The sequence below is a fragment of the Pyrus communis genome, chromosome 10 (assembly GCF_041283825.1).
Source record: "Pyrus communis isolate YQ-2024b chromosome 10, ASM4128382v1, whole genome shotgun sequence".
Taxonomy (NCBI): domain Eukaryota; kingdom Viridiplantae; phylum Streptophyta; class Magnoliopsida; order Rosales; family Rosaceae; genus Pyrus; species Pyrus communis.
This window is the reverse complement of record NC_142574.1, coordinates 16,194,307-16,221,728: the sequence shown is the minus strand read 5'-3', so window position 1 is coordinate 16,221,728 and position 27,422 is coordinate 16,194,307. Positions and strand designations below refer to the sequence as shown.

The 27,422-nt window shown below is 36.8% G+C and overlaps 1 protein-coding gene and 1 pseudogene across 1 annotated transcript; one reads left to right on the top strand and one right to left on the bottom strand.

The window, feature by feature from the left end:
• Positions 1-200: 200 nt before the first annotated feature.
• Positions 201-1,321, bottom strand: LOC137728221 (U-box domain-containing protein 9 pseudogene; annotated as a pseudogene).
• A 690-nt stretch (positions 1,322-2,011) lies between these two features.
• Positions 2,012-27,411, top strand: TOR (target of rapamycin). Its single transcript, XM_068468588.2, has 56 exons — positions 2,012-2,471; positions 2,841-3,179; positions 3,265-3,339; positions 3,576-3,847; positions 4,374-4,533; positions 4,657-4,800; positions 4,934-5,103; positions 5,208-5,412; positions 5,490-5,669; positions 6,224-6,376; positions 6,612-6,733; positions 6,839-6,938; positions 7,033-7,128; positions 7,373-7,503; positions 8,821-8,923; positions 9,000-9,182; positions 9,406-9,498; positions 9,625-9,660; positions 10,036-10,134; positions 10,227-10,325; positions 10,461-10,623; positions 12,183-12,307; positions 12,411-12,463; positions 13,202-13,325; positions 13,431-13,616; positions 14,208-14,360; positions 14,683-14,835; positions 15,711-15,782; positions 15,902-16,036; positions 16,143-16,204; positions 16,471-16,568; positions 16,751-16,860; positions 16,931-17,104; positions 17,778-17,843; positions 18,497-18,565; positions 18,667-18,777; positions 19,241-19,381; positions 19,474-19,605; positions 19,731-19,896; positions 19,976-20,190; positions 20,702-20,908; positions 22,139-22,252; positions 22,347-22,550; positions 22,786-22,866; positions 23,395-23,469; positions 23,557-23,623; positions 23,703-23,863; positions 23,994-24,167; positions 24,529-24,657; positions 24,747-24,830; positions 25,353-25,414; positions 25,524-25,596; positions 25,684-25,818; positions 26,327-26,500; positions 26,576-26,838; positions 27,216-27,411. The coding sequence occupies exons 1-56, from the start codon at positions 2,352-2,354 to the stop codon at positions 27,232-27,234; spliced, it is 7,410 nt and encodes a 2,469-aa protein (XP_068324689.2). The 5' UTR covers positions 2,012-2,351; the 3' UTR covers positions 27,235-27,411.
• The last annotated feature ends 11 nt before the right edge of the window (positions 27,412-27,422 follow it).

Sequence of the window (27,422 nt, the reverse complement as noted above, 5' to 3'; positions counted from 1 at the left end):
ACATACAGATGATTTAACACCTCTAATTAAAAAAAAATTAAAAATTAAACCTCTCTCACTCTCTCCCCATTCATCTCTCCTTCAATTTTAAAAACAAAAATAAAAAACTTCACACACACTTTGTGTGAGGACATAAACAAGTATATAAAAAGAGAAGGGAAAAAGGGTAAAGCTTTCTCCTTGAAATCGAAACTCCGGAAGATAAAACGAGAACATACAAAACAGAGATTGAGAATGAACACATGATGCTTGGAGTTGCTTGAGTAGTACACTACTAACAAGTAACAACCAGAGCTCTGGAAATGGGTGAAGAATTTACAAATATGGTGGAAAAGGAGGATTCACCATCATGCAGTATGTGTGAGACTTACAGATCTGTTCAGTCTATCAAGAATGCCACTAGCTTTCCTCTTAGCCCTTGAAGTTCCATTATTTGCAAGCTCAGATATCGTTCCATAAGTGTTCTCTTCTTCCCTAATTTCCTTCCATTTGGTTCGGTCATTCAAACAGATTGTGTGAAGGACTGCAATGCAATTCTCCTTGTTGCGTGAGCAATTGGTCTCCCTGATAACACGGAGCAAGCAAGAAACACCTCCAAGCTCTCCCATTTCCTCCACAGCGTTAGGATGGCCAACAACTCATCAACATGCACACTGTTCGCTATCTTTTTCAGAATCGTCCTCACTGCCCCGTCTCTCACAGCTCTTGCCTTGTTCTCATGAGCAATGCATAGATTGAAAATTGCAGAGGCGACATCTTTCATAGCTAATGGATGTCCCTCGTCTAGGAGGGCAATGAGTGGCTTTAGGGCACCTGATTTTCCAATAAGTGCCTTGTTGGACTCAAGAGCTGACAAAGTGAAAAGAGCTGCAGCTGCATTGCTCCTTGTTTGAATAGTCCCCGATTGCAATGCTTCCATAAGTAAAGGAATTACCATTAAAGTTTCAGCCACAAGCTTCTTGTTGTTGTCGTGGATTGACAAATTCAATAGCGTTATGATAATATCTTCTTGGAGTTCCGGGTCAATACCATCTTCAAACTTCCCTTCAGATAGATGACTGAGCAATTGAGGAATGGCATGTATAGACTCGTTAAAAAGCGCCCGGAAAGAAGGCGTCCTCTTTGTCAGCATTCGAAGCTCCTTTGCAGCTTCTTTCTGCTCAGGGAATGTCGAAGACATCTTCCGGAGCAAAGAGAGAAAATGGTCTCGATCAGATTCTGTTATACCATCCTCATTGACATGGAGAACGGGATCTGACAATTCAATCCCTCGATTCCTACACCATTGCGATATCATTTCACGAACCAAGTGAAACAATATTAAAATATAAACTAGTATATATTTTATTATTTATTAAAATATATTTACATGGAAACAATATTAACTAAAATTAAAAGAACTAAAAATAAAAATAATATCATGAGGCTAAACCAACCCTCATTTCCCTTTAGTGTAGATAATATTGTTTGTTAAAAAAATAAAAATAAAAACAATATAATTATCAGACAAAAAACTAAATAATAAAATAAAAAGAGTTAATTACCACCTGTACACTATATGTGGTTAGTAAGTTTATTATTTTCTAAAAACAAATTTATCTGCTAATAGTCTAATAGTGGACAAATTGGCGTATTACACCCCCATGACACGATTCCAATTTAAAGTATACTCCGATCTATTGATTTAATATTTCTAAAATATATTTTCATAAAGAAAAAATAAAAAAAGTTTAAAAAATATTATAGACAAAAAAAAAAATTTGTCACGTATGCATGCAGCAAGAGATTAATAATTAATTATGTTAATACATATTATACCCAAGAATTTGTGTTGGACTAGAAAATGCTGATTTTGTTTTTAATAAATGTAAATTCTGCAATAAATTTTAGAACTAAATATTTTTTTCGTAACAGGAACAGTGTTTATTAACTTTTTTGAAACGAAAACGGTTTTGTATTAAAAAATTACTTTACCCTTTATAGTAAGTGAATAAAAAATTAAAGAAAGTTTGAGTCGGGAGCGTTCACAAAACCCAAGAATTAACGAGATTTACACGCGCAGCCGCAATAAGCCCCCCACCCCAAAAACCCCCAAACCACCCTTTTTTCCTCCTTTCGCTTTCGATTGCGTTAATTCGAAGCGTAATCTGCAGAGAGCTGTTGGTACTCTCTCCCCGCTTTAGCCCGCCGCAACTACTCGCACGCCTACATTTCCCATCGTCTCCGGCGGAAGAATCAATCTGCCATTGCTCTCTCGGCGGATCTTCGATGCCTTGAAGATCCGATTGCTTCAAAGAGAGGGAGTGGGAGAGAGAAGTTGGGGCTTTTAGGGTTTGGGGAGCCTGAGACACATGGCGGCCTCGGGGCAGTCCCTCAGGTTCTGCGGCCCCGGCTCTGCCGGACCCAGTGGAGGAAGTTTTGACGCGCTCAATCGCATCCTTGCTGACCTCTGCACCCGTGGCAGCCCCAAGGTCAGTACTTTGTGCTCTCTATCGCTCTCTGTTTCTTATTTTCTGTTTGGTTCCCGAGACGTTCCAACTTTTCACGTTCTTGTTAATAGGTTAAGTGGATAACTAATAGGTTTAGTGGATAGTGCAAGCTATGAATTGTGCGATTTGTTAGGTATTATGTTAGTTTTATTGGAGCTAATATAATAGGCCAATTTTAAGCACACCTCACTCACTATAGGCAAATTCGATAACTTTCTCACTCGCTCTAATCAGCAACGCTAATAGTTTCAAGGGCCCGATGGTTTTCGAAGATTACCGGGAAAAGTTGCTGTCTTTTATGCTTGTTTGATGACAGAGGACTTAAACTGCTTAAACTGTGTTGTTTCCTAGGATGGGGCTTCGTTAGCATTGAAGAAGCATCTGGAAGAAGAAGCCCGTGACCTCAACGGAGAGGCATTTTCGCGTTTCATGGATCAGTTATATGATCGAATTTCATCTCTACTGGATTGCAGTGATGTTGCAGAAAATTTGGGAGCTCTAAGAGCTATTGATGAGTTGATAGATGTGGCGCTGGGAGAGAATTCCTCCAAGGTTTCAAAGTTTGCTAATTACATACGGACTGTTTTTGAGGTAAAGCGTGATCCTGATATTCTGGTCCTTGCTAGTAGAGTTCTGGGCCACCTTGCTAGGGCAGGGGGAGCAATGACTGCAGATGAAGTGGAACGCCAGGTTTGTTGCATTTTTGTGTACCCCCTTGACATGAAAGAATATGATTTAGAATAGTAAAGTATCTGATAAGCCTTGGTCCTCTTAGATAAAAATTGCTCTGGATTGGTTGCGGGGAGATAGAGTCGAGTATCGCCGTTTTGCCGCTGTCTTGATTTTGAAAGTAAGTGCAACAATTTTACTTTTGTACTCATTTATTTATTAGCGCTCCTGAGGTTGTTTCTCCGGGGACACTCCATTTATAGGTGAAGAAACTTTTCATATCATCCCATCAAAGTTCTATTCTTAAAAAAAGTTTCATATCATAGAACTTTTACTATATAACTTTAAAATTCTTTTTAGCTATTCTCATTAGATTTTGATATAGGAAATAGTTAACTCTATGTTTTCTTATTATAGGAAATGGCAGAAAACGCTTCAACAGTGTTCAATGTTCATGTGCCTGAATTTGTTGATGCTATTTGGGTTGCTTTGAGGGATCCAGTGTTGCCTATTCGAGAGCGAGCTGTGGAAGCTCTACGTGCTTGCCTTGGTGTTATTGAGAAACGTGAGACACGCTGGCGTGTGCAATGGTATTATCGTATGTTTGAGGCTACCCAAGATGGATTGGGTAAAAATGCTTCCATTCACAGCATACATGGTTCTTTGCTTGCAGTTGGAGAACTTTTAAGGTTGGTAGAGTTCGTGGGGATGATAATTTTCATTTGTAATTCTATACTTTTTTTTTAATGTGAATATGATTGTCGTTCACTAGAAGTATCATATGTACAAGATTGGCCAAATGTAAGTGAAACCCTACCACATCTGTACAAAATGCATATTAGCTCATGTTGATGATCAGTTCTTCAAGAGACACGTGAACATATGTTCATGCAATTCTAACTACCATTTTGGAATAGACTTTGTTATTGTGCACATTCATTTATACGAATGTGTAATGGATTCTTGTTGGCTTGAATAAAGTTTTTGCAAGAATTTTATGTGACCCTGTTTTAGTAGTGACTCTATTCTATTAGGTGGAGCCTAGGAAAACCAAAATGGTTACATGTGGTTGCAATGTGCGAGCAAGTAACCTAAATTATTTTAAGTCATGTAAAAATGTACATGTGCTGTGTTACTTTGTGCTATCTTGACATTTTGACCCAGCCATCAACTGCTCCTTCATCAGTTTAAAAAAAGTTAATTTCATCTGGGCAGGAATACAGGTGAATTTATGATGTCTAGGTACAGGGAAGTTGCCGATATTGTCCTTAGATATCTTGAGCACCGGGACAGGCTGGTTCGCCTGAGCATAACTTCGCTGCTACCTCGAATTGCTCATTTTCTGCGTGATCGATTTGTCACAAACTACTTAACGGTTTGTCAACTGTCCTTTATTATTATATTGTAAATGGTGGGCAGAATGGTTTGGGCGAAATCTGTTTCATTTATATTTTCGGTTCGTCATCCTGAATGTGTAAGTATATGCTATTTCTTGCAGATATGTATGAATCATATTCTTGCAGTTTTGCGAATACCGGCAGAACGCTCCAGTGGTTTTATTGCCCTTGGGGAGATGGCTGGTGCTTTGGACGGGGAACTTGTCCATTATTTGCCGACAATAACGTCTCATTTACGTGATGCGGTATGTCGATTGGAGTGATTGTGGTCCTCACCATCGTATTTATCTCTGCTGTGTTGTGTATGTAGGCTGCAGGTTGAGTTATAATTGTGATAGTGGACACATCTGTGACTGGTATTAATTATTTGTTCTCCAGATTGCTCCACGTAGAGGTAGACCCTCTCTTGAGGCTTTGGCTTGTGTTGGAAACATAGCAAAAGCAATGGGGCCAGCTATGGAACCTCATGTTCGTGGTCTTTTGGATGTTATGTTCTCTGCTGGTCTTTCCCCTACGCTTGTTGAGGCACTTGAGCAAATTACTACTAGGTACACTGGGTTTTTCAAGAGCTTCTCCTTGCACAATTTTGGCGATTAGTCTATGTCTTCCATGTGCACTGACTGGTTCCCTGTTCAATTGGTTGTTATTTCAGTATTACATCTTTGCTTCCTACCATCCAAGATCGGTTACTTGACTGCATTTCGGCGGTTCTTTCAAAATCCCACCAGTCTCAGGGAAGGTCGGCTGTTGGCATGGGTAGAGGAAATTTAATGAATGTCCCTCAGCAAGCGTCAGACCTCAGTGGTTCAGCCCTTGTGCAGCTTGCTTTGCAGACTTTGGCTCGTTTTAATTTCAAGGTTTGTGTGAATACCGTTGTCCATTGTGAATCCTAAATGCACCTTTAATCTCACATAGAAGCTGATATATGAATTAGGGCCATGACCTTCTTGAGTTTGCAAGAGAATCAGTTGTTGTATATTTGGATGATGATGATGGAGCCATCCGGAAAGATGCTGCCCTATGTTGTTGCAGATTAGTTGCAAATTCCTTTTCTGGTATGCAATATGCTTCTGGTAGGGCAAATCGGGGAAAGCGACGACGTCTTGTTGAGGAGGTTTGTTTTTGTACATTAAAATTTATACTAAACATTCCAACCTGTGTTTCTTTTGAACTGTTTGTAGACTGTAAAACCAATTTTGTGCTTATCTAGCATATTTAATAGTATGTTTAGCATAATGTCTTTCCGTATTTTGCCTATAAACACCTACCTTTAGGTTCCAGTTCAAATATGCTGATATGGGTCATATGACATGTATTAAGGATGTCCATTGGCTGTGGGGACATTCCTTTTTTTTCTTTCTTTGCAATTTGGAGGCTTATAGAAGGCAATACTCTTTAGAAATGTTTTGTATCTCATTAAATTTTAGATCGGTTCTAGTGGACATGTTGCCCTCTGTAATATGTGATTACGCAAAACATGTTTTGAAGATATGCATTAGACTTAAGAATTTGGATATCTTTTTTTACAGTCTGCTATTGTAATTATAATTTGTCAATGTCTTTATAGTAATGTATCATGTGAAGTCTCAAAATCTCATTGAGTAGTATTAATCTTCTTTTTCTCCTTCTTGGTATATGCGTGTTAACTAGAAATCGGCCTTTCTGCAGATTGTGGAAAAGCTTCTCAGTGAAGCTGTTGCAGATGCTGATGTTATTGTTCGTCATTCAATATTTTCCTCCCTTCATGGGAATAGAGGTTTTGATGATTTTTTGGCGCAGGCTGATAGTCTGAGCGCAGTTTTTGCTGCTTTAAATGATGAGGTGTCTTTTTAACTCTGGATAGATGTGTTCATGACTTAATCTGTTATATTGGAAGCAAGCTTTGCTGCTTATGCATGTGATATTAGATACTATTTTCTTTTAGTTTGCTTTCTCTACCATATAACTGTGCAGTTTTGATGTATGATTTTGCTGGAATGTATACTTGTGAAATAGAGTTTGTGAAAATTTCTGTTCCTTTGTGTTTCCCATCTTAAAAAAAAAAATGTTGTTATAGGATTTTGATGTTCGAGAGTTTGCAATTTCTGTGGCTGGGAGGTTGTCAGAAAAAAACCCTGCTTATGTTCTTCCAGCACTTCGTCGGCATCTTATACAGTTGTTGACTTACCTGGGGCAGAGGTGATGTGAAAGGATTATCAATTTTGGTTACATACAGTTATGGATATCAATGCTAGAATTAACTGTCAAAGTGTCAGATATTGACTTGTTTTGCTATGTCAGCAGTGCAGATACCAAATGCCGGGAAGAAAGCGCGAAGTTACTGGGTTGTTTAATACGAAACTGTGAACGACTAATACTTCCATATATTGCTCCGATACACAAGGTTTAATAAGTCATTTAGTGATTGTTTATCTTAGTCCTTTATCATTAATTAATTGTATTTTCCCCCTATCTCATAGTAATGTCTGATTGTTCAGGCACTTGTTGCAAGACTTACTGATGGCACTGGTGTGAACGCAAATAATGGCATTATTAGTGGAGTTCTTGTAACTGTTGGGGATCTGGCTAAAGTGGTGGGTATATTTGTCTTTAACCTATCATGGTGTTTTTTTTATTTGTTTTATTTGTGTTGAAGGTTGGTAGGTGGTGGGATTGAGGTGTCTGATGCATAGTTGGTGAGGAACATGAAAATGTGTTTCTTTTTGGTGGCAAGACAAAAAAAATCAAGAAATAAATTTTTTCTTTGTTATAAAATTGTTTTGTGTTGTGCTGATACAAAATAGTGTTTTTTTTTTTTTTTTTTGGACTTCTGTCTAGGGTGGTTTTGCAATGCGAAAATACATTCCTGAGCTTATGCCTTTAATTGTTGATGCTTTACTGGATGGAGCAGCTGTCACCAAACGGGAAGTGGCGGTCGCTACTCTTGGTCAAGTTGTACAGAGCACTGGGTATGCACTGTGTTTGTTACATTGCTCTATGATAGGTTCTGTTATATATATTTTTTTTCATTTTCATCTTTAATCTTGAGTTAGAAACAGCTTCACTGAGGCTTATGCTTATATAATTATTTGATGCAAGTATCTGATTGAATAAATATTTAATTCTCAATTTGGTCTTTAAACTTTGGGCTCTTTTTCCTTTTTGTCAATATAGTAAAAAAGAAATAAATATAGGGTAGGTAGAACCACTACTCTTAGGTTCTGATACCTTGTTGAGTTGTTTTAGTAATATTCAAGTTAGTATGTGAGGTTATGCAAACCATGCCTCCTCCCTTCCAAACAAAAGATTTCTTGGCAACCAAATCTCTTATGCCCAGTAACTGTTAACCTCAAATATTAAGCTGTTAAGAAGCCCACCAACCATAGTTAGATGTCGTAGTACTATCCTTAAATTAGGGGTCTTTCCCTTGAGGTATGAGCCGATAATAGATAATATTGCATTAGGTCTTGCATGTGCTGTAGTGAGCTAGGAAGACAGTGGATTACCTTATTTTACTGGAGTCAGTTTGTCTCTGCTTTATACTTGCATCTCTTTGGTTTTAAGAAGCTTGTTTACTGGAGAGGGAGAATTGGTAGATGGAAAAACAAGGGTTGAGTCTCTAGTTCCTGAAATTGATGTATGCGTGGTCAAGGTTCTAAAAGATGCTATGCGCTAGTTGGGCGGCGGATTTAAGTAAATTTATTATATATCATATAAATAAGTGTCTTTCATTGGGATACATAAACTGCAAAGTAAACTGACATATAGATTATAAAGCATTGGAACATACTGAAAACATGGGGAACAAACACATAATGTGTTTTCATCTAAGTAAGTATTCAACAAGTCTCTTAACAATTTATTGAAAAAAATAAAATGCAAAATGAAAGTTTTCTATTTTCTGTCTAAGTGAGAGTTGCAACCTAGGCGGGTGCTAGGTGGATCTGGACGAGCTAGGTGGGTGCCTAGGCGGTCAAGGTGGGTGCCTAAGCAGGTCTAGGCGCTCTTTCTTAATTTTCAAACACCTAGGGATTAATCAGGGTGGTGGCTAGCTGCCTAGTGCCCAGGCTGGGATTTTTAGAACAGTGTGCATGGCCAACCACTTCCATTAGAATATAATGTTTCAACTTACTTTTGGGTGTTGTGAACTATAGAAGATAGACTCGGTCCACATATTTGGTAACATGCAGCATTGATTTGAGATACTTTGTTGGCATCGGGTTTTGTGAAGTCCTGTATTATATTTTGGATTGTGTTAGGAAACCTTTGTTCTTTGATTTTGACAGGTATGTCATAACTCCATACAATGAATATCCACTGTTACTTGGCTTGCTCTTGAAGTTACTGAACGGTGAATTAGCATGGTCTACAAGACGTGAAGTACTAAAGGTAACTTCTTAATTAGATTGCATGGTTGTTAACCGTAGCCAACTTTTTATGTTAACCTGTTCTTGGGCTTCATCAGGTTCTCGGAATTATGGGTGCTCTAGACCCTCATGTGCATAAACGAAATCAACAAAGCCTGCCTGGGTCACATGGAGATGTTACCCGTAATGCGAGTGAATCTGGTCAACACTTTCAGTCTGTGGATGAATTGCCTATGGACCTGTGGCCATCATTTGCAACCTCAGAAGACTATTATTCTACGGTAGCACATCAAACCTGCTAGGACCTTTGTATTTTATTATATGGATGTGTATAAATATATATATTTGATTACAATGATGCTCCTCATGGTCACTGATTGCGTTTGCGTTGTCCACACAATCAATGGACTATGGTGATTGGATCCACAACTTAAAATCCATTTATATAATATGCACATCAATATGATAAATGACTGTCGTTGTGTTACAATGTTATGACCACAGGTTGCAATCAACTCGCTCATGCGTATACTTAGGGACCCTTCACTTGCTACTTACCACCTAAAGGTGGTCGGATCTCTTATGTTCATATTCAAGGTATTTAGCATATAGTCATGTGGTTATTGTTTTTTGATTTACTCTTCTTATAAGATTGTATTTTGATATTCTTACCATTTGTGTAGTTTTTTATGTCTAATATTATCTTTTTTGTTGTGAGGTTAGTCGATGGGTCTTGGTTGTGTTCCATACTTACCAAAGGTCAGTGTACAAACATTTCAATTGTGATTGGTTTCGTTTTAGGTTTTACGCACATGTATTAACATGTGTGTGAATGCAGGTGTACAGAAAAGCACATGTACTTTCCTTTTAAATCTTAGTTTGATGGATGTGAATTGTGTTAACGTTCTCTTCCTTTTTTGTACAAAATACATGTTAAGTTTCATGCCTTTGCATTTCCATTTATCAATTTTTCGAAAAGAAACAAGATTCATTTATCATGACTATTCTACTGTCCATTTTCATCTCGAATTAGACCTGTTATTTAGCTTATCGATGGTTCATGTGCTGGTGCATTTACTTTTGATTTTGTCTTTTTGGCTTTAAATGGTGCGTCTTTATTTTTCTTATCTGTAGGTTTTGCCTGATCTCTTACATATAGTCCGGACATGTGATGATGCTTTAAAGGATTTTATAACATGGAAGCTTGGCACACTAGTGTCTATTGTGCGTCAGGTATAAATGTCTTGACGGCTTTTAAGTTTTCATACATGTGATGATTGTGGATAATTTCTTGATGATCACATATGGTATGATGTGCTGTGCAGCATATTCGGAAATATCTGCATGAGTTGCTCGTTCTAATTTCAGAACTATGGTCAACCTTCAGTTTTCCTGCTGCTGGCCATCCTCAACCTGGTTATCCAGTAAGTTTGGCCTTTTCTTATTGGTTACAATTGGTCGTATAATGAGATTGATCTTTTGTGCTTGAAATTGTAGTACTTTTTTTAAAAAGAACTTCCCATTGTGATTTTTTTCTGTCCTCTTGTAATCTTTCTCAGGTTCTGCATCTGGTGGAGCAGCTTTGCTTGGCTCTCAATGATGAATTTCGAACGTACCTTCCTGATATTCTTCCATGTTGTATTCAAGTTCTAAGTGATGCAGAACGGTACAACGATTATACTTATGTTCTGGACATCCTCCGTACCCTTGAAGTGTTTGGTGGTTAGTACTCTTCATTTCTCATTTAATATATTGACATTTATTGATATTAGAAACTTATATTTCAAGTCTTGTAAGAAAAGTCCTTGTAAGACTGGATTAGTTTGTTAATGATATGAAAGTATCATAGATTTTTGAGAATTAAATTGGCAACTTGAAGAATTGGATGGAGTGTAATAGAAGATTTTTGGAAGATTTTAAGGGAGTGGGAGTAGGTGAACTATGGGACCAAGCTAGATACTGGGCAACCTTTGGGCATCTGTTTCGACTGAGTTTAGGGATTATTCTTTCTTCTATAATGCTGGATGGTTAGCAACTGTAGTTAGTTTCAAGTTTAATTTTTGTAAATTAGTCCTATTTGAGAGGTCTAGTTTAGTACTTTAGGTTTGATTTTAGTTGGTGGATTTCTAATCCACTTTTTGTACATTCTTTTGTTAAGAAAATCCTTTTAAAAAAATAAATGGTGGCTTGAATTTAAGGAAAGTGGTTGTGTAGATATGCAAGTTCTCCAAGAGTAGTGCAAGAAAGAACCAGATGAAAAAGAAGGAATTTCATTTAGTGAGTTACATGTAAAATACATGCAAGAATTAGAAAATTTGACCCCTTCGTTGTAACATTCACGAATAGAATATTCAAATTTGAAAATCTTGCTTGAATATTGGTTTCTTTTTTTTACTCAAGAATCTAGATGGAACCCAAAATAGTGGGCAAATGTATGCTCCTATTATATCTAGAACAGTTCCTTTGTGTTGATTATGACTTAATAACTGCAGGGTTAAAAAGAAAATTGCTGAAGATAATATGATTCCTTATTAAAAAAAACTGTACCTTGTTTTGTTCATAAGCTGTATTAATGTAGCTGTCGGAGATACATATTAAAAATTTGGAACAACTCGGTTCCATTGGTAACTACAAAGTCTTGGGAGCAAAATTACTGCATATAAGCACAACTTGAGATTCGAATTCTGCAATCTAAGAATAAGCATCAAGTGGTATTCAACTATTGGTTAACAATTTGGAAGGTAATTGTTGACCATGAGTAGTTACTGACATTGGCAACTTCAAAGTGATTGGGTATGAAGTTTATAGACTGATGGAAGAAAGCCTTCCATCTATAAGCATAAGGCTCTGGGTTTATTTGTTTAATTTGTGTCTGCATTCTGATAAATAGATTAGTCATCAGATGTTGATGGAGATTTAAAGTGAAGGGGCATCAAATTTTTAGATAGCTTATAATGTTGCATTTATAACTGATAGCTTTATCGTGCCTTTTCTATTTGGATTAACGGATTGTGCAAAATTGCTTGTTATCTTTTTAGATTTGGAGATACAAAGACTTTTTGGGTTTTTGTTTCTAAGGTTGGGTTTTTGTTTCAAAGGTCCCTGAGGCTGGCTGTATGGGACTTTTAAGTTCCAAAGAACATTATGGTTTCCTCTGTTGGAGGCTTGGAGCTCAAAAAGCATTTTATTAAACATTTTTTACCATGATGAAAATGTGAAGCTGCTATTCTTGAGTATATATATGCCAACCTGTATAGACTCATTTCAGTTTCAAAATGTAGGAACATTGGATGAACATATGCATCTTCTTCTTCCTGCACTCATTCGCTTGTTTAAAGTTGATGCTTCTGTGGACATAAGACGTGCTGCTATTAAAACTTTGACGAAACTGATCCCTCGTGTGCAGGTTGTCATCACACCCCCTACTCTCTATTTTTTACTCCAGTTATATTTGGATATATTGTTCTTGGACAGCATGTTGATTGTAATGTGTGATTATTATTTTTCAGGTTGCTGGTCACATATCTTCTCTCGTGCATCACTTAAAGCTAGTCTTAGATGGGTCCGTTTCCTTTTCATCACCTGTCCATTAGCTTTATCATCCGATCTTGTTGTGCAACTGTTGGTCTTTTTAGACATTGGTTGAAAATTGTCTTCAAGTTTCTTAAACACATCCTCCTTTTCTGTTGAAACTTTCTAGATGATTCAAACTTTGTTCTGGGTGTTTCGCAACTACTAAATCTATTTTTTTGGCTGCTATTATTGCTTGTTTTAGAACAGATTCCCTTTCCTTTGAAGTGAATTCCAATTAATGACAGCTTGCTTCCATTTCATTGTAATTCTCGTATATTTATTTTATAAATATTTGTTTGAGACCATTTTGTAATGTATAATATGGATGGTTAAACTGTGAAAGTCAGGACTTAAACTTCTATCTTTCTTTAACTTAATGCTCATTCTGTCACTCTGATTCTGTGATTGCATTGCCTGAAAGTTGAGGATGTGAGTTCTGTTTCACTTTTTCGAGCTTTCCATTTTTTTATGTGTATGTTGTTTTTTTGTTTTGTTTTGGGGTGGAGGGCGGTGACTTGTGGATCAGTATGCATGAGTTCCTTCTTGTTTGGTGTGTATCCCCTGAATATTTCTGAGGTTGTTTTTAATGGTTTTACGTTATGAATAATTTGGGAGAACCTTTTCTTCTGTTTGATGTTATAACTTGTGGCTTAAGACTGATCTGGGATCTTTAGTACCGTGGAATACTTATCTACCAATCATAGCAGTTTAAACTTTTGTATTACAGCAAGAACAATGAGCTCCGGAAGGATGCTGTTGATGCCCTTTGTTGTCTAGCTCATGCCCTTGGGGAGGACTTCACAATTTTTATCCCATCAATACACAAACTTCTGCTGAAACATAATTTAAGGGTCTTCCTCATTCCCTGCCTTTAGTGCCTTATTTTTTCTTTAAAAAGAAATTGTTTTTGATTTCTTACTTTTGCTTCTCAAGTAAAAAAGGTTATTTCATTTCAGCATAAGGAATTTGAGGAAATTGAAGGGCGGTTGAAGCGACGTGAACCTCTAATTTTGGGGAGTACAACTTTTCAAAGATTAAGCAGACGGCTTCCAGTAGAGGTTATTACTGACCGTTGGAATGATTTAGAGATTGACCCTTATGATAATGGGTCAGATATGCAGAAACAACTTCGAGGCCATCAGGTATCTCTCCCGTGGCTACATGTTCTATAAGTTGTGTGCGATAGTGTTTCTCACTGCTGCAGTCAAAACTTCTTGGAAGACCAATGTTGTGAGATCATATTTAGATATATGAACATGCTGAGTGCAGTGGCTAGCAGTTCCTAGGCATTTAGGTGTAACTATTACTTATTAGGAATGACATGTCGAGCAGATCGTGTACTGCATAGCCAATTCAAATTTAGTGGCAACTGTTTTGCAAGTATAGAGGTTGGTGTCAAACACAGTGCATAGGGTATGTTACTGCAGAACCTCTTCTTTGAACTTTTGTTTATGTAATTGGTGAATCTTTACGTTGATGCTAATTTCATCTAACTTAGCACGTAATATGGTTGTTAAACATGACAATCTTTCCTTTTATTCGCTATTGGAATTGGCTATGGTTATTATGACATGATCTATTATATTTTATTCAATGCTAGTATTAACTGTTCCTGTTTTGCTGTGCTGCTTATTTATGTCTTTGAGATGCATATTTATTTATTTATGCTAATACTATTTTTTTATTTTATTTTGGCTGTAAGTTGATTTTTGACTTCTACAAATTATATACAGGTCAATGATGGTCGATTACGCACTGCTGGGGAGGCTTCTCAGCGCAGTACCAAAGAAGATTGGGCAGAATGGATGAGACATTTTAGTATTGAACTTCTGAAGGAATCTCCTTCTCCTGCCCTACGAACCTGTGCAAGGCTTGCACAGTTGCAGGTATTACCAAGGTTCTAAATGGCATTAGGGTCTAGTCGGGTGGCAGGCAAAGGGCCAAGCACCTAGATGTATGGGCGGGGGCCTAGGCTGTTTTTTTAATTTTAATTAAATTTGTTATATGACATAAATAAATGTCAACTTATACTTTAAAAGAATACATAATTGTATTGGGATACACAAATTGTAAAATAGAAAGACATAGATTATAATTATTAGAACATATTGAAAACATGGGGAACAAGCATATGATGAGTGTTACATATTTACTTATTTTTATAGTACTTCTTTTGGAGTTTGGGCTCTGATATCCTGCTTTTTGTAGCCATTTGTTGGGCGGGAGCTATTTGCAGCTGGTTTTGTCAGCTGTTGGGCACAGCTGAATGAGACTAGTCAGAAACAGTTAGTTCGAAGTTTGGAGATGGCATTTTCATCCCCAAATATACCTCCTGAAATTTTGGCAACACTTCTTAATTTGGTATATCTTTTTCATTATATTATTACTCCTAAAATCAATGTAACAGGACATGAATCATGTGATTTTAGCTTGGAATGCTTAAAGCCTCGTTGCATGATTACATTTACACATTTGTATGTACGAATGTATATAGTTTTCTCTGTTGAGGGTGTCCATTTATAGTTAAAGCAGGAACGTGTCAGTAACATTTTGCTAACAAATGTTATGCATAACATGATTATTATCAATTTATCCCCATTAGTTCAGTTTTTATTGGAGACAGCGTGTTTGTCTATTTGTTTGATCATAATTTGATAACAAAACTATTTCAAACTTTGCTGACTTTTTGTAAGAATGATCCTTAACCATAGACAGCTTGCATCATCAGATAACATTTAAGTTGGGCCCACCAATGTGATCTCTTACTTTCCCTTATAAAAGGATCTCCTACACACACACACACACACATTTGTAGTCGAGTTCATGCTATCTATGCGGGACTGATTTTAAGTGAGAGAAATATTATATTGGGATCTCATGGGAAAAAGTGTCCATAAAAAAAACCTACAGTTCAAATTCAAACATACGAAAAATTAGACAAGCACTTGTCAAATAAATAATGAAAAAAAAATTCTATTAGGAATGTTAACCATCACCATATTTCTGCTCTAAGTCTAAATGTCATATATGTCATGGAGAAGAAAAGGAATCATGTATGTTCTGTATGTCATATATATATATATATATACACACACAAACTAAACAACTAGAGGTTCTGTATGAAACAAGGAGAAGAAAAGAAAGGAAACTATGTCCTGCATCAAATTTCTCTTGCATGAGATTCTGTTTCTCTGGTTTGACTTTTGTTGATTTTGTTTAATTAATTGTGTCTGAAGGCAGAGTTCATGGAACATGATGAGAAGCCTCTTCCTATAGACATTCGCCTGCTTGGTGCTCTTGCAGAAAAGGTGTAGTTATATATATTTTTTTACTTTTTTTTGGGGGAGGTTGGGTGGTGGTGGTGGTGCCAGTTTTTGTTCTCTCTTACATGTTTCATGTATGCTTGCTTATCTATTTTACATTTCAGTGTCGTGCATTTGCAAAGGCATTGCATTACAAAGAAATGGAATTTGAAGGAGCGCGCTCCAAGAAGATGGATGCCAACCCTGTTGCTGTAGTTGAAGCACTTATACATATAAACAACCAGTTACACCAGCATGAGGTTCTCTGGAAAAGAAAATCTTTATACCACTTCCGTACTATATTTTGAGGTTTGATGTTTCTGTGAATATTGGCTGCCATTTATGAATAAATTTGTATTTTCTCAGGCTGCAGTTGGAATATTGACCTTTGCCCAACAAAATATGGATGTCCAACTCAAAGAGTCATGGTAACTTTCAGCAGTAAACGTTCCAAGAATTTTCTTTCCCTTGTAACAAACCCTTTTTTTTTCCTGCCACTCTTTGACAATAGGATTTTCAGGAGCCTTTTTTCCGTTGAAAATAATGAAATTTTCTTTTGTAATTGTGTTGTGCCTTTTCCATGCCCTTTGCTGAATTGTCATTTATTTTAAAGAAAGCAACTTTAGTTTCAACTAACATTGCAGAAGATTATGACTCATAATACCTGGTCCACTGCATCTCTGTACGTGTTTAGGTATGAGAAGTTGCAGCGATGGGACGATGCTCTCAAGGCCTACACAGCAAAAGCCTCTCAAGCGTCGAGTCCACATCTTGTTTTGGATGCCACTTTAGGTCTGTATTGCTTATTTTATTGTTGTTTTGGATGCCGCTTTATATTTAATGTGCTATTAAATATGCTGCTTAATATTATTAAATATCTTTAAATCTGTTAGGATCTTGTGACCATTTGTCTTTATATATATTATCAATTTTCCTTGCATTTTGAATATGCTTTGTGTTGGTGGCTTCTTTAGGTCGGATGCGATGCCTTGCTGCTTTGGCACAATGGGAGGAGCTTAACAACCTGTGTAAGGAATATTGGACCCCTGCTGAACCGGCTGCTCGATTGGAAATGGCACCAATGGTTGGTTTGTGATTACACATGGCTTGTTGATGTCCTTACTTCCCTAATTTAACAAATTTGTTTGTGCTAGGCTGCTAATGCTGCTTGGAACATGGGGGAGTGGGATCAAATGGCAGAATATGTGTCACGGTTAGATGATGGTGATGAAACCAAACTTAGGGGCTTGGGGAACACTGCTGCTAGTGGTGATGGAAGCAGTAATGGCACATTCTTTAGAGCTGTTTTGTTAGTTCGAAGAGGAAAGGTACAATTAACTTTTCCTATAATCTACTTTTTGATAATTTAATATACAATTCTATTGATAGATTCTACTTTATGGCATTTAAAAAAAAGTTATATATATCACCTTTTTTAGGTCATGGAATATTCGTGTTACTGTTTTCTCTAATATTTATTAAACCTAACTTGAGTAAGAATATTTGTGAATCAGCAAGGATCAGCCTTACAAGCCATTAGAATATTAAAACCATTGGAAACATTTATGCTTTTCATTAATAAATAGTCAATATAGCTTGTTTTACTATATGCAAAAAATCTACTTTAGTTGAACTTTTTATTTACAGATTAGACAGTATAATACATTGTATTTGCTGGTTAGAAGGACCACTTATTTGAATGAAACAGAATGTCTCTTTGTCCATCATGGACCTGTGATCATTGAGGATTTCCAACTTCACGTTTTGTTATGCAGTCAAGTCAGCTTCTTAGTTTTTATATTATTTGTGCACAGTGCACACACACACACACATATATATATATATGTTGCTTACAGAGGAGAAACATTTGAAGTTCTCAGTGTAGCTAAAGGATATATTAAGTAGCAACCAGTAAAGGGTGCCTGAACACTTTGGGAACATTCTTTATTTCTTATTGTATTTGACTTATTCTATTTTGTTTTCTATTGTTTCCGGACACAGTATGATGAAGCACGCGAGTATGTTGAAAGAGCTAGGAAATGCTTGGCAACAGAGCTTGCTGCTTTGGTGAGTCTTCTATTTTTTTTCTTTTTCTTTATTAACTCTTTCATTTGTGTGTTATGTCTACGAGTCGATGTGATCGGGTTTCACATGCTGAGGTTAAAGCCTTCTGTTGGGATTTAGAAATAATGACCATATTGATTTCAATGCTAATATATTGTCTGTCTGATCTGAGCTTTACTCTACCAGTTTGGGACCTTTGTGCTTAACTACAAACGACCTATATACAGGAGAAGAGGAAATAATGACATCTATTGTTAAAGTCGTGTCTGCGTCTAAGTGTTCAGTATGTTGGATTTTCTAGTCTTAAGTGCAGAGATTGGGAGGACAAAGTTGTTACCTCTTTCGATATGCTTGTTTCCAGTGGTTTGATTTTGTCTTTCCTTTATGTTTTGCACTTGATTGGCTGTTTCTTCCTGTTAAGAGGAGTTTTTACTATATAATAATATTGGTGTGTTATGTTTATAAGTTATGTTTGTATTACTGATGTTATATGGTTTGAAAAACTTGGTCAGAGAAAGCCATACATTCCATTTTCAGCAGAATTACTTTTGATATCATTATCTTCGCGATGTAATATGCTGCTACTACAGTAGCACTCCGCATGTAATAGTTTTTCCCTTCGGATACTGTGATTATTGACTTTCTTCACTCTGTAGGTTTTGGAGAGCTATGAACGTGCATATAACAATATGGTCCGTGTTCAGCAACTGTCAGAACTTGAGGAGGTTTGCTCATTGTTTTTTTCATTTTGGGAGGGGTTGCGAGGCAGGAGGTTGTTCCCTTATATATTTGTTGCATGAATTTTAATGTGAAAATCTATAATCAGGTAATTGATTATTGCACACTTCCTCTGGTAAACCCTGTTGCTGAAGGACGACGGGCCCTTATTCGCAATATGTGGAATGAGCGGATACAAGGAGCAAAACGTAATGTTGAGGTGAACATGCTTTATTTATAATTAGTTATTTATAGCTGAAATATGAAAGGATAATGTTTATGTTAAACTTCTGCAGCCCTTACTCTTGTTTTTCTACGAGGTTTGACATGGCCATATTTACTTGGTCACGGCTGGGAAAAAAAGTAAAACTCAGTATTTATGTAATTTATTGATATGAAATTGTCTGTGCATCTGTGTGAATATATAGTATAGTATTTACAATCTTGATATCTACAGATACTAGAAAGTAATTGTGTGATTGCTGCTACTCCAGAAAAACCTAAGAGAACTAGATTATTCCATCAAGTTCTGTTTCATGCCTCCATACAATTGGACTGGGGTTATCAGTAATTAACACCAGCTCAAGAACATATGCATGCCAATACACATCTCATGGTTGGTGTACTGAAACTTTTCTGGCTGCATCAGCTACTTCTAAATGCGACCATACTTGAATATGCAGGTATGGCAGGTACTTTTAGCAGTTAGAGCACTTGTTCTACCTCCGACAGAAGATGTTGACACTTGGCTTAAGTTTGCTTCCCTTTGTCGGAAAAGTGGGCGAATTAGTCAGGCTAGATCTACTTTAGTCAAACTCTTACAGGTTGGTGATGCATAATTATCAAAGGATGTTAGCTTGCATTTATTCTCATTTTGTTTGTTTGTTTGTTTGAACATTGTTTAAATTGTGTTCAGTATGATCCTGAAGATGTTACTCATGAAAGCCTGCGGTACGATGGGCCTCCACAAGTGATGCTTGCATATTTGAAATACCAATGGTCGCTTGGAGAGGATGTTAAGCGCAAGGAAGCATTTGCAAGGCTACAGGTAGAAAATGTTTCCCTTTTTGTGTAAGCACTAATGAGCGAGTACTTCTGCTTCAACTACCTATGCACTACCTACTTCCAAAATTTCTTATTGTGTAATTGTTTGGCTGTCGCAATGTGGTTCAGAATTTGGCAATAGAGCTTTCAAGTCCACCCAGTATTCAACCAGTTACACCAACTGGCTTGATGAGCTCTAGTAGTCCAAGTGTTCCACTTATCGCCCGTGTGTATCTCAAATTGGGAGCCTGGAATTGGGCTCTTTCTCCTGGATTGGATGATGATTCTATACAAGGTATTTTTTGCTTATCTAAGTTCCAGATAACGGCAGCAGAAATTATCAATCTTTTGTTGATTAATTATAATTTGTGTAGAAATTCTCAATGCCTTCCGCACTGCAACTCAATGTGCCAATAAATGGGCCAAGGCATGGCACACGTGGGCACTGTTTAATACAGCAGTGATGTCACTTTATACCGTAAGAGGTTATGCAAGTGTTGCGTCACAGTTTGTTGTTGCAGCGGTCACTGGATATTTTCACTCAATAGCATGTTCAGCGAATACCAAAGGTGTTGATGATAGTTTACAGGTAAATATTGTTCCTTGACCAAGCCTTATTTGCAACACGAATGCCATTCTGGACTTACCTGTTCAGCCTGAGCCAGATTTGGGTATGTTGTATGATTGTGTTCAATTTGTCTTTGTACTGCCTTTGAAGAGCTCGGCTTTTCACTTGATTTCTGTTCTAAAAATTTCTCTTTTATACAAAATCACCTGCTTTCTTTGAAATTTAGTAATTTTTGATAACTTTCTGGTTTCTATGTATTGCAAATTTTCAATGGCTTTACAACTTCAGGTTCTTGCATGCAAACTGCGATTTCTATAATCTGAGAAAGGCATTCATGCTGTGAAAATTGGGTTATGTGGTGGGAATCTAAGTATCTTCTGCTATCTGTGATTTGTGAGGATTGTAATAGATATCTGACTATGCATTTGTATATCCTGATAAAAGCATAAAAGGAAAGATATTATTCTCATTTGTAATATCTGTATTATTTCCCAAATATTGTTTGTCATATAATTTCTGTTATGTGCTTCAGGATATTCTTCGTCTTCTTACGTTGTGGTTCAACCATGGAGCTACTGCAGAAGTGCAAATGGCACTACAGAAAGGGTTTGCACATGTTAATATTAACACATGGCTGGTGGTTTTGCCTCAAATAATCGCCAGGATACATTCTAATAACTATGCTGTGAGGGAACTGATACAGTCGCTTTTGGTGCGAATTGGACAAAGTCATCCACAGGTATGCTTTTGATGATCTTTTACTTGTATTTTGATGATTTTGTACTTTGTACTATTTTATGAATATCAAGATTGCGAATTTGGTTTGTAGGGCTAGATGTTGATGTACCAGTAAAATTTCTTACATTGATTTTTTATTTGAAGTTTCATACGCGTGTTTTTGTATTTGTTTGTTTACCATAATATGTCAATTAAAACTAGCATGTGCTTCAAAAATGATCTATCCTTGATTATCTCCTGCATTGTTTGTTATATGTGAAGGGGCGGGAGAGGCCTTGTCATTTGTCTTTTTGCATCAATCCTTCACAACACAAAGTGATCCATTTTCAGTCTGAGTTTTATCTATTTTACTGATAGAAGAACAGAGATCAAGCATGTGAATATTATTCTACTGATTTTTGGTATTTTTTAATGACACAAATTCTTGGATGGCATTCCACTTTCAGTCTGAGTTTCACAATGTGTAGTGGAAAACCAATCATGTATATGTTATTTGATAAGAAACAACATTATACAATAAATAGAAATATTACCAAGGACAAGTTGAGGGATTTGCAAGTACCAAGGGATTTAGGATAAATCAGTTAGAAATGAACTACAAAACATTAGATGGAGGATTTGAAATGCACCACATGATCTAGAAAGACATAAACAAGGAATTTACGAATGAATCTTTTCAAGTAGTCATGTGTAATTCGCTTTCAAAATGTACTAGTTATTCAAGTGCCTCCCTTTAATCTTTTATTGTGCTGCACTACAGATCTCTCACCCAAACATACCATAAAGCAAACAAAGCCGAAACTAAAACTGTCAACTACCTACACAATGAGCTAAAACATTCTTCAGTCAGACTAGTTCTTTATTTTAGTGACTCCTTTTCACTTTATAATTATGGATTTCACTTGATATACGAGATGTAGCCTCCAAGTGTGTCGTGCCTTTGCGCTGCCTTAACTTGTACGTTAAATCTCATTGGTAGTGCTACCCACACACCCATTTTTTACTTCTCACACACCCCTTTCAATTTCTGGTCGCTGGATCAAATAAATTGAAGAAGATCAATGGCCAAAAGTTAACAAGGGTGTGTGGGAGGTAAAAATGGGTGTGTGAATAGTACTATCCGTCTCATTTTGTGAAGTTCCTGTAGCATGTCTTGCAGCAACTATAAATGCCAACAATTTATATAATTGAGACTTGCTGAAGTACTATAGTAACTCAATTCCTTTCGCAGGCTCTTATGTACCCTCTTCTTGTAGCATGTAAATCAATAAGTAATTTACGTAGAGCTGCAGCTCAAGAAGTGGTTGACAAAGTTCGACAGCATAGTGGTGTCCTTGTGGATCAGGTGAATAGTTCAATTTAATTTCCATCAACTTTCCAAGTTTTTTCTCCCTGTTTGGCAATAAAAAACCCTTACAGAAAGTTGATTTTGGCTACAGGCACAGCTTGTGTCAAAGGAACTAATCCGGGTTGCAATACTTTGGCATGAAATGTGGCATGAGGGTCTGGAAGAAGCTAGTCGCCTGTATTTTGGCGAACATAACATTGAAGGAATGCTAAAAGTATTGGAGCCACTGCATGAAATGCTTGAGGAAGGAGCTAAAAAGAACAAAACCACCATAAAAGAGAGAGCATTCATTGAGGTTGGTTTCTTCGCTTTAGCTGCACTTGGTTTTAAAATGATTTCTGTATCTTGTGCCAGTCAACATTAATTTTCCAACCTCTTGAATAATTAACTGTGAAATTAAACGCCAAATCAAAGTATTAAATCCTACATGAAATAAACTGCTGTTTCACTTTCTCACCCTTCAAACCTTCGCTGGAACTCTATGCTTAAGTTTTTAACTTTTGACTACATCACCATGGTGTGAATCTTAGGCTTATCGTCATGAATTGCTGGAGGCCTATGACTGTTGCATGAAATATAAGAGAACAGGGAAAGATGCTGAGCTTACTCAGGTATGAAGATTTTCTAGAGCAAAGTGTTCGGTGGTTTTACTTTTTGAATTAGTTAAGCCTTTTCTTTCTTCAAGAATGACTTGAATTCATTAGTATCTTCGAACTGTTAGGTCATAAATGGTCAATCTGTTATCGAGTGTGTGTGAGTTGGATCCTTATTCTAGATACAATGGAAACATACTTGCCAATTCATGGTTTTCCTTTATTATTTTGTTTCTCCACTATTGAAGTCAGTTGTATTGTGTGAGCCTGCTCTTTCCAACAACTTACCTGTTACACTTTCCAACTAATCTCACTTACATTCAAGCCTACACTTGCCTTTTCTTTTGTCATTAGTTTAAAGTTTGTTTATTTGTGATTAGTATGAACTGTGTTAAACTTTTTTCATCAATTTTTCAGTTGTATAACTATACAGTTAATGGATTTAATATGGATGTTAACTGCTTCTCTACAGCAATGCATAGGTTTGTGGCATCAATTTTTTTTTTGAGTTATGTATACTAATTATTTAAATTATGGGTTGATCAGGCTTGGGATCTTTATTATCATGTATTTAGACGAATAGATAAGCAGCTGCAGAGTCTTACTACTCTGGACTTAGAGGTAAGGACATCTTTTTCTCCTTTCATGTTTGACTTCTTGCATTGTCATTATATATGCACTGACATTTTCTCTACATATGGTTACTAGTCCGTTTCACCAGAGTTGTTGGAATGTCGTAATTTGGAGCTTGCTGTTCCAGGCACATATCGTGCTGGTAAGCACACAATTTCACAATAGTCGACATGTATTGGCATTCAACCTGAGTTAATAAATTGATAAATTTCATATTGCAGAATCTCCAGTTGTAACAATTGCATCATTTGCACGCCAACTTGTTGTCATAACATCCAAACAAAGACCAAGGAAATTGACGATTCATGGGAGTGATGGTGAGGATTATGCCTTCTTGCTGAAGGGACATGAAGATTTGCGCCAAGATGAACGCGTCATGCAGGTATCTCTTCCTCTTTACCTAAATAATGGTTAAATATTTGGATACCAAGGTTCCTAAGTTTGTATTTCTTCTTTCTGTATAGACCTTAATATTTCTCCTCGCTATGTTAATAACACATGGACATTTTTAGCTTTTTGGTTTGGTGAATACACTACTGGAGAATTCAAGAAAAACTGAGGAAAAGGATCTCTCCATTGAACGATATTCTGTCATTCCATTGTCTCCAAACAGTGGACTAATTGGTTGGGTTCCAAATTGTGACACGCTTCACCATCTCATCAGGGAGTACAGAGATGCCAGAAAGGTGAGTTGGTTCCCTTTGATTGCTTTTTTATTTTTATTTTTATTTTTTTATATTTTTTCTTATATATGTTAACATAGCACCACTTCATCTTGTTAACTGTGAGAATCATGGTTATAAACATATGGACAGTATTTCCTTTTAAGCTGATTTGTGAGGATAATTATACCCATGGATAAAGTCAGCTGTTCTGATGGTCAGTTCATATCTCCTGCCCATGTAGGGGGGTAGCGGAGTGTCTCCAGCCTTACATTAAGAGGGAGTGTTAGCATAGGCTTGCATTGTCTGTGTATGTAAAGGGGTGTGTTCCTAGACTGGTGTAGTTGTATTTATCGGAGTGTTATAAATGCTTTCTTGGTTTCAGATCACTCTAAATCAAGAACACAAGTATATGCTAAGTTTTGCTCCGGATTATGATCATTTGCCACTCATAGCTAAAGTGGAAGTATTTGAGTATGCCCTGCAAAATACAGAGGGAAATGACCTTGAAAGGGTATGGTTCTTACCAACTGCATATTCTTCATGTATTTATTGGTTGCTTTGAGTGCCTTTTCTCAAGGTGTATAGAGCTGCTTTTGATAGGTTCTTTGGCTGAAAAGTCGCACTTCTGAGGTATGGCTGGAGAGGAGGACAAACTATACGAGAAGTTTAGCAGTCATGAGCATGGTAGGTGTTTTATTTGTTATTTGCAACACGCGGTGTACACACACACACACGAGCATATATGTGTTTTTCGTTGTAGTATTCATACATATGTATGTAAATGAGAATGAGAATGCGCTGATTTTAAGAAAAGTTTAGACTACATTGCCGAATGAGAATGCCCTCATTTTAAGAGAAGTTAGGACCACATTGTGGTACCAACTGCCAAGTGATATGGTGATTCCAACCATATCTTTAGGTATCTTTCGAAGATCATCCCTGCCAAAGGTCTAGTTGTTTCCGAATAAATATTAAATACATAACACCTATGTTTTCAATAAACATAAAAATGATAAAGATGATAATTAAATGATTAAACTATTCCAATTTGGAAAAAATTTCTATGGATGATCCTTTCATGGGTACCTATGAAAATGAACGGATTTGACTTATGGGATTTGTGGGGTGGTGGATAACCACAATGTGGCCATTAAACATCTCACATGTTTCTGCTTGTGAAATTATGGACTAACTGAATTTTATCAGGTTGGGTACCTTCTTGGCTTAGGTGATCGCCACCCAAGCAATCTTATGCTGAACCGCTATAGGTATGTAATTGTTGATGAATGAAATTTGGACCAACTAGTAGTGGATTGGTAACTTGGATCTGATATTCCCTTGTTAACTTTGGAGCATCTCATATTCTGTTGCTTACAGTGGGAAGATCTTGCACATTGATTTTGGGGACTGCTTTGAGGCCTCTATGAACCGGGAAAAGTTTCCTGAGAAGGCATGACACTACATTGCAATGTGCCTTTAGTTAATGTTTAAAACACAGTTCCATATATAATCACTATAAATATTTATGTATTTTCAGGTCCCCTTTCGGTTGACTAGAATGCTTGTGAAAGCAATGGAAGTTAGTGGTATAGAGGGCAACTTCCGTTCAACTTGTCAAAATGTGATGCAAGTTCTACGAACACATAAAGATAGCGTTATGGCAATGATGGAGGTATGGTGACAAGATTGTCGTGTTCATTAAGCCTTTATAGATATATATATATATATATATATATATATATATATATATGTATGTATGTATGTATATATATGTATATATTCATATATATATGTATATTATTTTATTAGGATTTAGGGTAAATTCATTCTGAAGCATTTTACTTGGCACCGATTCGACTAGGATAATAATCGGCCATTTTCTGGATAAACCTGCAAGGAAAATTGATCAAAGAGTTATATGAACTATTATTTACAGCAATATAGGTGATAACATCCAGGTCAAGATATCCCATAGCTGGGTCTTCATATAATGCCATTGAAAAGCATCCATTCACAGCAAGCAATAGTAATCTAAAATTTCAAAGTAATGGGGTGGAATTGTGGATGGGTGTGGTTTTGTTAATACTGATGGTGCTGCCCTATTGAACGAACAACAGTAAATTGTGTCTCCTTTGAATCCTTTAGTAAGGAAGCTAATATTTAGTTTTACCTGTTTTCAGGCCTTTGTCCACGATCCTCTCATCAATTGGCGTCTCTTCAACTTCAATGAAGTTCCTCAAATGTCAATGCATGGAAATAATAATGTTACTCCTGTTGTGGATGCTGAAGAACCTGCTCAAAATAAAGAGCTTCCCCACCCTCAACGAGGTGCTCGTGAAAGGGAACTTCTTCAGGTATTTCAGAAATTCAGCTTGGGATGCTTGAAAATGATGCTTTTGGTTATGCTCATTATATTGTTTTCCGTGCAGGCTGTCAATCAACTGGGTGATGCTAATGAGGTCTTGAATGAGCGTGCTGTGGTTGTCATGGCTCGGATGAGTAATAAACTTACTGGACGTGACTTTTCTACTGGCTCCACTGTAGCTTCCACTTCTATTCATGCAATTGACCACAGCACGCTGATTTCTGGAGAGAGTCGAGAAGTTGAACATGGTTTATCTGTTAAGCTGCAAGTTCAAAAGTTGATTATCCAAGCATCATCTCACGAAAATTTATGCCAAAATTATGTCGGGTAAGATGTTTCCAAATTTTCCTCTCATCTCCAGTTTCTTTAAACATAGATTTAGAATAATTAAAACACGTGTGCATGTGTATTCATTCAATCCTTTCTTGTCCGACATGAATGGGGCTTTGACGTATGAAGTTTATTGGTTTTAGACAACCTATGATTGGTTTGGGATCTCGATGCCCTAAATGTCGCATCTGACACACCTATTTGGTCGGATCAGAGCCACCTAATGCCTACACTCGTTGTCGCTCGATCAGCATTTGGCGAGTGAATGGCTAAATTATTACATAACGGATGAAAAGTTGAAAACCAATCAATCTAGATGCGGACGTCATGCTGAAAGTCCGTTTGTCTAACGACGTTTCTTGTGCTTCTTGCAGGTGGTGTCCGTTTTGGTAAGCAGCGGTCAGCTGTACATAATGTATATATTCTTTGTACATACTGCGTGGGCCACAGCGTGGCCTTGTTAGGAATATGCTGTGTTTCTTGTAGAATATGTGCCAACCAGTGGTATAAGGTGGCTGTTGGATATGTTGTTTGTGTAAATAATAAATTATTAAGTGCAAATGTTTTCAAGTGCGAGACTC

What these genes read in the sequence shown, in the direction of transcription:
- TOR (XM_068468588.2), top strand. Translation starts at nt 2,352, where the DNA reads ATGGCGGCCTCGGGGCAGTCCCTCAGGTTCTGCGGCCCCGGCTCTGCC. An exon ending in TTGGACAAAGTCATCCACAG is followed by an intron (nt 20,909 to 22,138) that starts GTATGCTTTTGA and finishes TTCCTTTCGCAG; the next exon opens with GCTCTTATGTACCCTCTTCT. An exon ending in GCGTTATGGCAATGATGGAG is followed by an intron (nt 25,819 to 26,326) that starts GTATGGTGACAA and finishes ACCTGTTTTCAG; the next exon opens with GCCTTTGTCCACGATCCTCT.